The sequence below is a fragment of the Dendrobates tinctorius genome, unplaced genomic scaffold (assembly GCF_039654945.1).
Source record: "Dendrobates tinctorius isolate UK_male_01 unplaced genomic scaffold, ASM3965494v1 ptg000257l, whole genome shotgun sequence".
Classification (NCBI taxonomy): Eukaryota; Metazoa; Chordata; class Amphibia; order Anura; family Dendrobatidae; genus Dendrobates; species Dendrobates tinctorius.
In genome coordinates, this window is record NW_027361924.1 from 1,483,986 (window position 1) to 1,499,970 (window position 15,985).

General features: G+C 34.6%; 1 protein-coding gene across 1 annotated transcript in view; it reads right to left on the bottom strand.

Annotated features, from left to right (window-relative positions):
- Positions 1 to 15,187, bottom strand: part of LOC141069111 (uncharacterized) — a 46,050-nt gene extending 30,863 nt beyond the window's left edge. Inside the window, exons 1-19 of the mRNA XM_073558429.1 lie at positions 15,076 to 15,187; positions 13,668 to 13,772; positions 13,451 to 13,488; positions 11,926 to 12,093; positions 11,732 to 11,753; positions 11,616 to 11,646; positions 11,267 to 11,351; positions 7,822 to 7,974; positions 7,377 to 7,582; positions 7,112 to 7,203; positions 6,886 to 6,992; positions 6,446 to 6,795; positions 6,244 to 6,347; positions 5,806 to 5,921; positions 5,137 to 5,322; positions 4,815 to 5,029; positions 3,214 to 3,311; positions 2,670 to 2,773; positions 1,581 to 1,766 (exon numbers count right to left, since the gene is read on the bottom strand). Of these exons, the coding sequence (XP_073414530.1) occupies positions 1,581 to 1,766; positions 2,670 to 2,773; positions 3,214 to 3,311; positions 4,815 to 5,029; positions 5,137 to 5,322; positions 5,806 to 5,921; positions 6,244 to 6,347; positions 6,446 to 6,795; positions 6,886 to 6,992; positions 7,112 to 7,203; positions 7,377 to 7,582; positions 7,822 to 7,974; positions 11,267 to 11,351; positions 11,616 to 11,646; positions 11,732 to 11,753; positions 11,926 to 12,093; positions 13,451 to 13,488; positions 13,668 to 13,728 (2,322 nt within the window). The 5' untranslated portion in view covers positions 13,729 to 13,772; positions 15,076 to 15,187. The remainder of the gene's footprint in view (positions 1 to 1,580; positions 1,767 to 2,669; positions 2,774 to 3,213; positions 3,312 to 4,814; positions 5,030 to 5,136; positions 5,323 to 5,805; positions 5,922 to 6,243; positions 6,348 to 6,445; positions 6,796 to 6,885; positions 6,993 to 7,111; positions 7,204 to 7,376; positions 7,583 to 7,821; positions 7,975 to 11,266; positions 11,352 to 11,615; positions 11,647 to 11,731; positions 11,754 to 11,925; positions 12,094 to 13,450; positions 13,489 to 13,667; positions 13,773 to 15,075) is intronic.
- Between the last annotated feature and the right edge of the window lie 798 nt (positions 15,188 to 15,985).

A 15,985-nucleotide genomic window follows, 5' to 3' on the forward strand; every position in this document is an offset into this window, starting at 1 on the left:
TGCAACAAAAGGTGAAGATGTATGTAAAGCAAATCCAACTAGTAAAATCCAATCACCCAGATCATTAATGCCATAGGAAAACCAACAATTGCCATCACAACTCTATTCAATATATTTCTCTATCATATTAAATGTTGTAGACATAAAATGTTCATTGAGTAGAATTCTGAGGTTTAGATCATTGGTTTCCACATAAGAACTAATTAGGAATATCACTGAGATGCCTGCACCACCTCTAATTTAATATAGCCACTGAGTTGATGCAAAATATTTGTTATATAGCTAATAAAAAGGACGAGTTTGTGTTAAATGTTAAGCCAATGCTTAGAAGCAAAGATTGGTATAAGGGGGTTATTTTTGTCTAAACCTGATGTTTAGTTTAACTTGATTAATATGTTTTTTTTAGGAGTTTTAAGAATCTGTATAAACATATTTCACCAGTGAAACCCCAGTAAAATCCAGCATACTAATTAGTTGTAAAATGAACTATAATGACAATAGACCCAGTCAAACAGGTTAGACATAAGAGCTAATTATATCATCTGAATGATATGATTGTTCCATATAAATAATGCATGCACTGATTTTTAGAGGTTGATTGTAATAATTGCAAACAAGTCTTTCCATATGTTAATTGCTTTGTTTATGAGGAAGTAAAAATCCCATACCATGTTTGCCAACAATAACTGATCGAAAGTTGACCAATAATTATTGTGAGATCAAACATTTGGAGTAATTACATTTCATAGATCTGAAGTATGTAGAACATTCCTTGGCATCAAGAAGGTGCAGGGATGGGTGAATATCTAAATACCTTATATATTATTGTATCACTCATTATTGTTTCTGCTGTCAAAACAAATTATAATATGGACATCAGCATGCTGTCCATTACACAAAAATAAAAAAAATCTGATTTTTAGGAACCGCAATGGGGTCTTTACCAGTCCAAAAGTAATAGAAACCTTATCTCTGCTTCCCTCTTGCTGCAAGGAAATCTCTTTTCAAGATAGTAATCTGACTAAAGATGTGAATAATTAATACCTTCTATTGTATCGTTGTAATTCCATTGTAGATACAATACAAAAGAACTAATAGAGAAACATAGGGCCCACTGTGACACCTGATGATAAATACCACATCTTACCTGGTAAAGAGACCGCCTTCGTCTCCTTAAGGAATTCTGTAAACGATTTCTTGTTTCCTATCAAAAGTCAGTATTTTGTTTTTTTTCTTTTTTTGTCAACTATAGGTTTATTGTTTTTTTTATTTTGCTTGGCAGAAAATTGCTGCACCCCATCATTTGCTACAGTGAATGAACATTATTCTAACCTATCCCTCTACCTTCTGATTTTATAGTGATATGGGTGCTGGCCGTAACATTTTTCCATTTTCTTTTATGCTTGTCGAAGTAAAAGGGTAAAAAACATCCGCAATCATTTGCACACTCATCATTGATTTGCGCTAGCTGTCCATTACCACCAATGTTTTAGATACATAGAAAGGATTGTCAAGTAATTCTGAAATGGCATTTGTAAAATTGAATGAAAGTATGCAATGCAATAGCTTCAAGTTATTACCTGACTCAGTTGTTTATTAAAACCTTCCCAAAATTGTCCACAATTCTCAATTGTCTTCTCAATATCGTTTTCAACTATGAGGTACGAAAAGATTTTCACTATGAGGGTTACGTTGCTGTGTGCTTCTGTTAAGATGAATACTGTTTGTGCTATCTGGTCTGCGTTAAATAGATATAATGACTCGATCTGTATTAGAAAGACAAACAAAATGGAAAGACTTTTTTATCAGTGCACAATCCAAAAATATATGGACATTAACTGTGTTACAGTAGTTGGTTTGGCTTATAAGAGTACAAGCTGATCCTCCAATGGGTTTAAGCTGTGATTCAATAATGGGCTTCAAAGGTGCAATAGAAAACAGTAGAAGACCCCAATGGATCTGACTTTAGGGACAATAATTTTCCACTAGAGTCTATCACATGGTTCAAAAACAACCGATTAGACCTTATTATACGTCCTATATAATAACATAATAACATATAATAAGGTGGGAGGGAAAATGTTCTGTATAGACAAGAGGGAGGGCCCCTCAAAATCTTTTCTTCTGATGGGCTCTACGAACTTCAACCTATTATTATTAAGTTTAATTTTGATCCAAATAAACCCAAAATCTCAATGAAGCAGTTACTAAGTGCCTCATATTAGCGGTAAAGTTCCGCCCACTCTTCACACTCCTTCCAGCCTGGATCAAACTAAGACACATTACTTAAAATATTGTATATTTTTATATTTTATATAGCGTTAACATATTCCACAGCGCTGTACTGAAATTGTCTTTAATTATATCGGTTCACAATATAAAATTCAAATTTAAACGACATGTAATTTTTACGGAGTCGGATTCAAAACCTAGGACAAAGCAACAGTACCAAACCCAAAGCTAAGAATCTGTCTCTCGAGAAACTCCATAGTCTCACTGCTCTTACCGTAAAGAATCATCATCTATGCTATACAATAGGGAAGTATAGGAAATTTACTTTCAACAGGAATTAATTTTTTTAGATTGTAAGAAATAGTTTATAAACAAAGTTATGATTTCCTAAAAAGATTTGTTGCTTTTTTTTTGCCATCAGGGAATTGCATTCTTACCAAATCAAAATCGGGATTCAGCTCCTTTATTATTGTAACACTGACTTCCCCTTTAAACTGTTTGAAATTGATCTCCAACCAATTTTCTCCAGTTTGCACGCATCCTTTTAAAAGAGAAATAATAAAACTTGAGTAATCTGGTAAAGAAACAGAGTTACCAGAGACATTATACGAAATATCGATCTGCAGAGTCATTAATGGGGTGAGTTAAGGACCACGCTATTGTATTTCTGGAAGCCTAGAAAATAGCGCTACACACTTTGCGCACAGATACAGTCTTGTATAGAGTTCCCCTGCCATTGTTTCATCTATATGGTAGTAACTGTACTCCATCCAGTCCTGGAGTGTATATTAGTCTATGGATATATTTTTGACCATTAATGACCAATCGTTGCAGCTGCCATAAAGCAAACACACCCCAATTTTTGAAAGTAAATAGCAACGTTTTAGAAAAAACCAAACATGACTTATCTTTCCATAGACATATATTGAATACCGAATAATAGAAATAAATAAGGCATTCTCTTTAAATGTGGTCACTTACTGCTTGTGTCATTCTGAAGATATCCTACTATCCAGTCGGTAACATCAGTTTTTGCCTCGTCCTTCATTTGCCCAATTACAGCATCAAATCCTCCAACACTAAAAGAAGAAATGCAAGCCAAAAAATTTTTTAATACAGACTCTCATTTCCATTATAATAATTTTGGCAATGTTCAGCATAGCATTCGTTCTGAGTAAATTTTATTCTTTGTCCAATGAAAAGTTCGATTTTTCAAGATGTCTACTTGTCCTCATTCAAGAGGATTTTCACTTTTAGTGCATAAATAATCTGCTCTGTCCAATGGAATCAGGACTGTGTCTACTAATGATCTGTGACATATTTGATGTGAAGAATGATAGTTCTATTAAATGTCAAATTCTACAAAAAAAATTGTTGAAAATGTATTACCCCTTTGACCTTCTATACTAAGCTTGTTTTAAAGCTTTAGGGTCCTCAACGATGCGACCTGGTCAGGATCGCTGGAGCGTCGCTACATGATCACTGGTGAGCTGTCAAGCAGGCAGACTCACCAGCGATCAGGACCAGCGAGCACGCTAGTATCCAGGGTAAACAGTGGGTAACTAAGCGTGCGCAGCCTTAGTTAACCGCTGTATACCCTGGATACCAGCATGCTCGAGCTCGGAGCTGGTATCCAGGGTAAACAGCGGGTAACTAAGCGCGCACGGCTCTTAGTTACCAGCTCTTTATCTAGGATACCAGCTCCCAGCATGAGCATGCTGGTATCCAGGGTACACAGCGGGTAACTAAGCGCCGCGCGCGCTTAGTTACCGCGGTTTACCCTGGATACTAGGTCCCAGCGCTGGGAGCTCGCTGATCGTTGGTCTCCTGCTGCCACACGCAGTGATGCGTGCTGGCCAGCGGGAGACCAACGATCAAAAAATGGCCCAGGACATTCCTACACGATCAGCGATACCTTGCGGGGGGGCCGTCGCTGATGCATGCCACACACAGTGAGATCGCTGGCGAGATTGCTGTTGCGTCACAAAATCGGTGACGCATCAGCGATCTCGCTAGCGATCTCGCTTGGTGTGAAGTACCCCTTACCCCTCTCTAATTGTCCTAGCTAACACTTCTTCAATGAGTTGTTCTTTTTTTCTAAAAAACAGAGCTACTCTTGTTTGTGGTCTGTGAGATACTGTGAGATATAATCACTTGAATGGAGCTGAACTGTAATACCAAACGCCAACCCAAGAGTGGAGCTGGTCGTGTAAAAGAGAAGACCTTCTTTCAATTTGACAACTGTTTCTTGAATGTTGTCTTTTGCAATATCTCTGCTATAGTGTCTATGACATGAGGCTCAAGGTTAATGCTCCGAGTGCTATTCTTTCTTTCTGACTGCCGAATATGCCTGATATGGATTTTATTTTTGTGTTTCTCTTTGTCAAAAACTCAAAAGTAGAACTTGTTACAGCTTTGATTTATATCAACCCAAAATAAGGTTTACACATACTGTAAGTGCTTCCTCACCAAATCATTTGTGGTTGACAAAATGATTAGAACATAGATTTATGTTCAACTTTTTGATGCCAATTACAGCTTATTCCGTAAAACATTTCAACGTCAAGTCAAATGCTACATACATGAACTGCATGTTGGAGCAGCCTTCCACCACACCGTTGGAGAGGATGGAAAGTTGTTGTTTGGTAATTGCAGACAGGGTGAAGGACAAATAGTCAGTGTACCAGACGAGCCAATCATTAGAGGTGAACTCTGCAAACTTATGTTCCAATATTCCCCAAAACCCTTGTAAGAAGAGGCTTCGGACATTAAAGTTGACGATAAATTGGATATTAAACTGTGAAGAAAAAAAACAAGATGAACTCATTGGAGAACAATATTTGAGAAGACCTAATGCGGAAAGATTTCGTGTAGCTTTGTATTTTCTGGTAGACCGCCACTCACCTGAATTAGATATGCTTTTACTTTTATTAAGAATAATTGTAAGGTCTCATATCCCCTGTTTTCCAGGTAGGAGATGACTGCTGAAATACGTATCTCATAGTCTATTGGAGATGGAGAAGTCAATATTTCAGATGCTTCGATAAGTCCCATACATTGATTTAAGGTGAGATTTTCAATAGTGGCAAACTAGGAAATAAAAGAAAGCACAAAGAAATGATCAATGCATTTGCCTTTTAAAAGGGTTTAACCCTTTTTGAAAATGAAGCTTCAGAGACACCTGGAAATCAGTCATTGTCCCCAAGGCAAGTGCTAGCCTTAGGGTTGTGCAACCTGTGCTATCAACTAAGCTTGTGACCACCACCATGAATTGTACGGCACTGTTGAAAGACTACTTTATGTTTGAAGATGATATTTGGTTGGTAATATTTCTGCACTGTTATATAGACTCCATACAGTCTATTAATTTGTTAGTGTTAATTGGCCAACATATGACAATATTATTTGGACATCATGCAGTATGGTGCTTATATTACATACTATGTGATAGCTTATGGTTATTTCCACAATATATACCATAAGGGAGTTGGAAGTCAACAGAAGGTACAGGGTATTAGCCAACGTACTTTTCTGGAAAAATATTAACTAAGTTGGACAAGAACAAAGACTTACCCCATCGAATTTGGGATTGAAACGGATCATATCAGCATATAAAAAATAGCTAGAGGACGCCCCTAAATTGAGCACAAACCATTCGGAACTTGAAACACCGTATGTGCAAGCGGATCCTGCAGAAATAAGAAATCATGATCTATTACAAGGGTTTTTATTTGTACTAGTACTTAACGTTATTGGACTCATTTTGAAAATATTAAAAAAAAATTGTTCAGGCTAAAATGTATTTTTTCTTCACAGAAACAGTCTCTGATACTTCTTTAAGGTTCATGTGCTCTCCAGGCAATGCATGGATATGTAACATCCTCCAGTCCAAAATACAATGTTTGAAAACTTTATCTGCTCTGCTAAATAGGAAAGACTCCAGAACACTATGAGTTTTCTAAATCCAATGTGAATTCTAGATTCTATACAGAAAAATAATAAGACCCTTACCTGACTTTTGTACTTCTGAGTTTAAGTAATTTTTTCGGTAGTTAAACAATAATATTTGGCTGTCGTTTGAAAGATTGGAATAAACTCCATCAATGGCTCCATAGCTGTAAGAAAACAGAATGTTGCCAAAATCTAGTTAATAATACCATAAAGCAAAGAGTAGGGTTAAGTAGAGGAAAGTGTAGATCTCAGGTTTACTTACACGGCCTGGTAATCGGAGCAATCTCCAAAGACAATCAGATCGAGGATAGAACTATTGACATATTTCAATAGGTAGCTTAATTTCGCTTGGAAGATTATTGTTATTTTTGGTCTACAAATAGGATCATCGGAAGCGTTAAGCTTGATGAGCGCAGTATAGAGCAAGGAGTATGAGATCTCTTGGCCATAGTTATCCGCTGGCAAGGTACTGAGAAAATTGAACACGAAAGTAAAGTCTTTGCCACTCAGTATTTGCAGAATAGATAAGGCTGTTTCATAGCTGCTGAAAGATTTGGAAGCAACACAGTATTGGGCCAATTGGAAGTCTGTTAAAATGTCTGTTGCAGTTGCCTGTAAAGTAAACAGTCCAATCATATGTTGAATTACCATTTATTACCATTTACCTAATGAAGAATTGATTGCTTCAGAGTAGTAACTTACCATCTGTGCATCGGTAAAAACTGCAGATATTGAAGTAAAGTCAACATTTTGAAGAAACACTGAGTAGAAGGCCTTCATAGAATCGGCTGGGTTTGTTTTCGCGTAAGCTTAAAAGGCAGAAATAATTTAGTTAATGGAATGCTCTTCTGGTGGACACAGTCCGTACTGATTGGCATGGCTAGGATCTCTGGCCCCACCCATGCTGATACTTTTCTATTAAACTTACAATAAATGCGGAGGCAATCAGTGATCCATAATGCAATTTGTTCCTTCTTGCTTTGGTCAAATTTAGGGTATGATACAGATAGGCCCATAACACTGTAAAAAATAGCAAAACTCAAAGTTTAGCAAACTTTTGAATTTTCTGATTTGAATTTTCCATAGTTTCATCTGAAACAATTTCAATACATAAATAACTTTTTTAAGAACTTTAGAAATATTAAGAGATGACTCACGGAGTTCTCGACTTAACATGGACTAACTATACTTACATGCTCTCAAAGTTGTCACTTGAAAGAGCCAAGGAAGTTATGCAGTCCAGAATAATGTTGTCAATGCTGGGAATATACAGGTATAATCTTGAGATCCATGTTGCAAAATAACCTGGGTTAAAGTTTTCTGGATTTTGAATCACTTTTAGCCATACAGCATTCAAAAAATACTTTTTGTTGTTTTCTGAGATGTCAGCAGAAGAAACCTGAAATATAAAGATTCAATACTAAAAAAAAAGAGATATCTTGGGTTCACAATTATCAGGTCCACAATTATGTGTTGAAGAATTCAGGTTATTGTATCTGAATAAATGAACTTTCAATTTTCAAAAGAAGCTTTATATTTGCACTGCCGTGCGGTGGTCAGGGAGAATGCATGGCAAAATGCAACTGCTAACATATTCTAGATAAATGTTGCATCCCTACTGGATGGATATGTGCTTACTTGGTCATTGAGCATGTTTACGGTGTCCCCAAGAGTGTCTACAGGTATTTGATCCATGATATAACTGTAGGCCTCCTGTGAGGTGACAACTGTGTCATCACGAAGGAAACATTCAAGGACTTTAGCATAGCTGGCAGCTGGGAGGCCCTCAATCTAAGGGTAAGAAAACAAAAAGATCATTTCATGCAATCTGCAAACAGCGTTATTTGTTAGACTTATTTCTAAGTAAATGGGTACAATTTGTCAAGAGCGGATGCTGGAATAAGATATGCCAAATTCATTAAAAGACATACAGTTCTTCATTAATGTGGAAAAATATTTAGATTTGAGAGTCCTCAATGGTTGATACCATTTAATAGCCACTCAAATAGACTCTCAAATCTAATTTTTTTTCTATCTACTGGCTAACACGGTACAAAGATATATTTATTTTCTGTATAATTAATGTGAAGCATCTTATGGCTGTCTATGTGTTAGGTTCAGAAAATATACTCCAGTTTAGTAATAGTTATATTGTTGTACAATAAAGAGCAGTATTATCGTAGTTATATTCTTGTATATAGGGGGCAGTATTATAGTAGTTATACTCTTGTACATAGGGGGCAGTATTATAGTAGTTATATTCATGCACATAAGGGGCAGTATTATAGTAGTTATATTCTTGTACATAGGAGCAGTATTATAGTAGTTATATTCTTGTACATAGAGGGCAGTATTATAGTAGTTATATTCTTGTACATAGGGGCAGTATTATAGTAGTTATATTCTTGTACATAGGGGCAGTATTATAGTAGTTATAGTCTTGTACATAGGAGCAGTATTATAGTAGTTATATTCTTGTACATAGGGGCAGTATTATAGTAGTTATATTCTTGTACATAGGAGCAGTATTATAGTAGATATATTCTTGTACATAGGGGCAGTATTATAGTAGTTATATTCTTGTACATAGGGGGCAGTATTATAGTAGTTATATTCTTGTACATAGGGGGCAGTATTATAGTAGTTATATTCTTGTACATAGGGGCAGTATTATAGTAGTTATATTCTTGTACATAGGAGCAGTATTATAGTAGTTATAGTCTTGTACATAGGAGCAGTATTATAGTAGTTATATTCTTGTACATAGGGGCAGTATTATAGTAGTTATATTCTTGTACATAGGAGCAGTATTATAGTAGATATATTCTTGTACATAGGGGCAGTATTATAGTAGTTATATTCTTGTACATAGGGGGCAGTATTATAGTAGTTATATTCTTGTACATAGGGGGCAGTATTATAGTAGTTATATTCTTGTACATAGGGGCAGTATTATAGTAGTTATATTCTTGTACATAGGAGCAGTATTATAGTAGTTATATTCTTGTACATAGGGGGCAGTATCATAGTAGTTATATTCTTGTACATAGGGGTAGTATTATAGTAGTTATATTCTTGTACATAGGGGGCAGTTTTATAGTAGGTATATTCTTGTACATAGGGGCAGTATTATAGTAGTTTTATTCTTGTACATAGGGGCAGTATTATAGTAGTTATATTCTTGTACATAGGAGCAGTATTATAGTAGATATATTCTTGTACATAGGGGCAGTATTATAGTAGTTATATTCTTGTACATAGGGGGCAGTATTATAGTAGTTATATTCTTGTACATAGGGGGCAGTATTATAGTAGTTATATTCTTGTACATAGGAGCAGTATTATAGTAGTTATATTCTTGTATATAGAGGCAGTATTATAGTAGTTATATTCTTGTACATAGGGGCAGTATTATAGTAGTTATATTCTTGTACATAGGGGGCAGTATTATAGTAGTTATATTCATGCACATAAGGGTCAGTATTATAGTAGTTATATTCTTGTACATAGGAGCAGTATTATAGTAGTTATATTCTTGTACATAGAGGGCAGTATTATAGTAGTTATATTCTTGTACATAGGGGCAGTATTATAGTAGTTATATTCTTGTACATAGGGGCAGTATTATAGTAGTTATAGTCTTGTACATAGGAGCAGTATTATAGTAGTTATATTCTTGTACATAGGGGCAGTATTATAGTAGTTATATTCTTGTACATAGGAGCAGTATTATAGTAGATATATTCTTGTACATAGGGGCAGTATTATAGTAGTTATATTCTTGTACATAGGGGGCAGTATTATAGTAGTTATATTCTTGTACATAGGGGGCAGTATTATAGTAGTTATATTCTTGTACATAGGAGCAGTATTATAGTAGTTATATTCTTGTACATAGGGGGCAGTATCATAGTAGTTATATTCTTGTACATAGGGGCAGTATTATAGTAGTTATATTCTTGTACATAGGGGGCAGTATTATAGTAGGTATATTCTTGTACATAGGGGCAGTATTATAGTAGTTTTATTCTTGTACATAGGGGGCAGTATTATAGTAGTTATATTCTTGTATATAGAGGCAGTATTATAGTAGTTATATTCTTGTACATAGGGGCAGTATTATAGTAGTTATATTCTTGTACATAGGGGGCAGTATTATAGTAGTTATATTCTTGTACATAGGGGGCAGTATTATAGTAGTTATATTCTTGTACATAGGGGGCAGTATTATAGTAGTTATATTCTTGTACATAGGGGGCAGTATTATAGTAGTTATATTCTTGTACATAGGGGGCAGTATTATAGTAGTTATATTCTTGTACATAGGAGCAGTATTATAGTAGTTATATTCTTGTACATAGGGGGCAGTATTATAGTAGTTATATTCTTGTACATAGGGGGCAGTATTATAGTAGTTATATTCTTGTACATAGGGGCAGTATTATAGTAGTTATATTCTTGTACATAGGGGCAGTATTATAGTAGTTATATTCTTGTACATAGGGGGCAGTATTATAGTAGTTATATTCTTGTACATAGGAGCAGAATTATAGTAGTTATATTCTTGTACATAGGAGCAGAATTATAGTAGTTATATTCTTGTACATAGGGGCAGTATTATAGTAGTTATATTCTTGTACATAGGGGCAGTATTATAGTAGTTATATTCTTGTACATAGGGGGCAGTATTATAGTAGTTATATTCTTGTACATAGGAGCAGTATTATAGTAGTTATATTCTTGTACATAGGAGCAGAATTATAGTAGTTATATTCTTGTACATAGGGGCAGTATTATAGTAGTTATATTCTTGTACATAGGGGGCAGTATTATAGTAGTTATATTCTTGTACATAGGAGCAGTATTATAGTAGTTATATTCTTGTACATAGGGGGCAGTATTACAGTAGTTATATTCTTGTACATAGGGGGCAGTATTATAGTAGTTATATTCTTGTACATAGGGGCAGTATTATAGTAGTTATATTCTTGTACATAGAGGGCAGTATCATAGTAGTTATATTCTTGTAAATAGAAATGGTTTAAAAACACAAAAACAAATGAAAATTCAAAAAGAAGCTTACTTGTGCACAACCATACTGCAGCATGGAATGGTCGCAAACACCTGTAAACTCCGAATCGGACTTTAAGAGAGTCGCAATATCAGAGCTGCAGTAATAAGAAGTACATAAATTAGCAGACTGTAATACAAATTCCATGTTCATTTCACTGGGAAGTTTTAATCAGATGCTATGAGCTAAAGCCTCAAATAATTTTATAATAAGTTATTTTTTTTGTCTCTGAAGCACAGAATTCTGTAGGAAAGTGACTGATGTCATTGCATATAACAATTTGGCTAATGGATAGTGCAGTATTTAATTATTGCTATGTATAAATATCATCATGAAAAGTTTCATGTAAAATGTTACTTACGTTCCACTCACTGAGCTACAGATAGCCTCACCTGTTGGATAGGGAAAAAAAGACAGTAAGATATGGCTTAAAGCATAATCCAGATTAGATAGTGATGTAAGGATAGGAATACTTACGATTTTGTGTGTATGAAGGGCACTAAATTGATAAAAAGTAAGAAAGAGAACTGTCAGAAAATTATCTATCTATCCATCATCTATCTATTATCTATCTATGTATTTAGCTATCCATTTATTTATCTAGGAACTAAGGTTAAACAGTAACTTATTCTGTTTGACCGTAAGCGTTAGTGAAAAATCTAAGTGCCTACCGAATGGCCACCCAGTACAGTTCCTACTGTTGTTGTGGATTCGAATGCTAAAGCTGTCGTTGTTTGGAATGCTAAAGTTGTCGTTGATTGGGATGTTGAAATTGGCATAGTTGTCGCTGGCATCGCTGTCGTTGGCATCGTTGTCGTTGACTCTTGAGGCACAGTTGTCTGTAAAGGGTTAAAAGAGAACAAGAAAAATAAAAAACATTGGTAATATTAATACTAGGGTTATATTATATTGCTGTGTTTTTGAGTGGCTTAAAAAAACTGTAGTATCACTCATGAACACTGGGTGGCCAAAAAAAAACCCTTTAAAAAAAAAATATTACAGCATAATTTGTGCATTTTCTTAGTCAGTGACAGTATTTACTGCACCTTTAATGTAGAATCCGTCTACAGTATATATTGTCTTATAAATTATAATTAATGAAAAGAGTGTTTTCAAGAATTCACAATGTTCCTTTAACAAGTGCTGCTACTATAAAATACACTATAGTGAACCCAGGGAAGTTAGGCGTGTTCCTTTAGAATAAGACCTTTCCTTTTACTGTATCAATTGCGCAAATACATTGAAGGCATCTCAAAACTGTACAGTGTTTATGCAAAAGGTGTGGCAAAATTCTTTCAAATTTGCATTGTTCCCTCGAGGTAAAATAAATCTAATTTTTTTTTTATTAATTTTTTTTTTTTTTTTTTTACCAAAACACTGTGGTATGAAGCCTGTGGCAATTGACAAATTGACAGTGTTTTTGTTGGAAAATACCAACTGTTAAAACTACCCTATTTTTGGTGGATTTTTTTTTTTACTATATTTTTTCCTTATTGTTGAGATTTTTTTTTTGTCTTATTCTTTTCAATTAATATTCTAATTTATACTTTTTTTTTTCCTACTTTATGAACCTGAATTGCAATATCGTTCACAACCTGAGAACAGGGGCTGATGGCGCTGTTTTTGGAAGAAAATAGTCATGTTTTTCCAAACGAGTTTCATTAATCATTTCAACTGTTTTATTGTTACTAGTGAAATTTCCGGTTGGTTGTCAGGTCTTCTGGATTTGTCTGCCATATTGAGTCTCTATGACCACTGTTCTCCTCTACAGTTCATCCTTTGGCTCAATAACTAATACTGATGATGCTGTTTTTCCATCCCAATAAAAAACTCTTGCCAAGACCTTTAAAAAAAATGTCGAGGATTGGAAAATAATGTCAATTTTGCTTTCTCTTTCAAAAACAGCGCCAGATATTTCAGCTGAGCCCCACTCATTTCACTGGAGCTAAGTTGCATTACCAAATACAATCTGTAGAAAGATGAGGCGCTGTTTCTGCTTTTTTAAGCCCCTTTAATAGAAAGTGTTCCCTATATTTTTGCAATTTTTTAAATTGATTTTATTATCCTATTGTTCAATATTACATTTTATTTATCTATTTATTTTGGGGGGAGCGATCACATAAAGACACTAGGATTAGGTCCTTTAATGTGGGATATATATTTAGAAAAAAAGTACTTTTTTTGTGTCATACTTACAGGGAGAGACTCAGTTGTTTGTCCTTTTGCTCCATGATCTAAACATAAGAGAAACAATTATATTATTTTATTTTATATGTATTTTTTTTTTATTATCTTGATATTTACATGTGCACTTTGAAGCTTTAATATATTTTTGTGTTGCTCTTTTCCTATGTGTTATCTATTGGTTTTTCACCCCCAAAAATTAGTGTTCAAAAACATTGTGATTACTTACCTGAAAGCAGGAGGCCTGCTATTATTACCAAAACGGATATTACCCCTTTCCTCCCCATCATTCCAGACACCTTGCTGTCCGGTGAAAACTTTGGTTCCGTTCCTTCTGTAGAGTAAACACAATTATAACCCGTTAATCAGTATAATTACCTAAATTACCGTAGGAAAAAAAAATTGTAGAGATCATCATCTAAAGTGAATCTAATTAAATCTAAGAAGTACAGTAAAATTTTGCACCTTCCAGAAACAAGATCTAAAAACAAGTTGTTGCTTATATATATATATATATATATATATAAATTATTTTTTTATATATATATATATATATATATATATTTTTTTTTTTTAATAAGTTTGATGTTTTTGCCAGGACCTCTATTATTAAACATCAATTAACTAGTACTCGAAGTAGCAACTACAAAGAATGAACAAGATGAGACCTTGAGGGACCCAACCAAGGTTAATTCACTTCATTCTTATGAGTATAGAACTTTCTTTAGAGAGTTACATATCATAAATAATGCCACCTTTACCATAAAGTATGTAAAGGATTTCCATGAACCGTAAAACTGGGTCAGTAATTACACAAAGTCTTATAACTATAAGCAAAGCATTCATGTCATATCAAGAGTTACTAAATTTTTAGGGTCCTTCAAGGTCCCAAATTGAACTTATTGTGCATTTGATCATTAGAAATCCCTCCCTGAAAAAAAAAGAAAAATAACTTTGGGTCCAATACTTGATCCTCTTGGGTCGATCCGAATGATTGGTATATACAGGTGAATATATATTTAAAGTAAAAATGGGAATGACCCTTTATTTAAAAAAATATATATATTGTATACAGTAAGATTAAGATTAATATCCCCCTCAACCCACCCACCCCCCCAAAAAAAAAGTACTTGACTTTGTGCCAACACTTGGTCCCATTGGGTTGAACTTAATGATACATAAATGTGAATGGATATGACCAAAAAATATCTAAAGCAATAAGGTGAATGACCCCTTTGACAAATATCTTAAGATGCTGTAAGAATCCTCGACTTTAAGGTCTTTTACTCTATAATTTAAAAAAATCGATAAAAATGATCCAGTTAGCCAAACCTAGTCCATTTCCTTTTTTGTTCATGCCTACATAATATCAATCTAGTAAACATTCATTTAAGCACTTAGAATATTAGTAAAGTTCACAAAAAAGTCAGATTATCAGACAACTAGTAGAAGCAAGTGTTCAAGACTTTGAAATGTTATTATTGAATTTCTAATTTTCCAATATTTAAAATTTTAAAAATTGAAACTGAAATGAGAGAAATCTAAATGAAGTTGTTTGATTATCATCCATCTATTTGCTGTAGATGCCATCTCTCCACTAAATACATGAAATCTGCAGCCGGACTCGGCTCACTTACTTTCGGTGTTTCTTCTGTACACCTGTCCTTGGAACCTTAAGATGAAGACTGGTGAAAGGCTCTGATGTAAGCAGTACTTATAGTCTGTCTTAAGGCTCAGTTTTGCAGGTGAGTTATGCTGCCAGCTATTTGGACAGCAGTCAAAGGACCCATCCCATCTAGAGGCTGTTCTGTGTGTCACTGCATTCCTTGCATGTGTCCGTAAGACACATCAGAGGACATTCTCTGGCCTAAGGTACATTTCTCTGTCCCTACCCTGTACCTGAGGGGTTAAAATTAAAGGTCAATTAAAGAAAGTGGAGCATTGCATTCCACACAAAGGGCGACACTTTGTTTATCGTCATTATTAGTAGCCGTATGCATTATTGATATTGACACTATTAAGCTTATGTCCCATTATTAGTGAATAACTCATATTTCCTGTTAATTTTACCCCACCCAAAAAAAAACATTTTTTTCCGAATTTAACATTTTTTGCAATTCACTTTGGGAAAATCTATCAAAATTGCTATCGGCTGCCATTTTGCTGGCTTCCTGTGGGCTGGAAAAATGGGTTAGGGTTAGCGTGCTTTCACATTGTGTATCAAAGAAGTTTTGTGGATATATCCCGCATTGACTGCTGGTTTAATGAAGATGTCAATCCAAGGATGTTTTTCAAGAATCTTGTAGTTTTTATTCAATGTGTTTCGAAATAACAGGCACTTCTTCCTCAGGAAACAATCTGAGGAAGAAGTGACTGTCACTTCGAAACGCGTTGGATAAAAAACGTAAAATTCTTGAAAAACATCCTTGCATTGACATCTTCATTAAACCAGCAGTCAATGCGGGATATATCCACAAAACTTCATTGATATAGATTTTCGTTGGTTACCGGTAATTCATAACTTATGGATTCGCACCAGCTGAATAT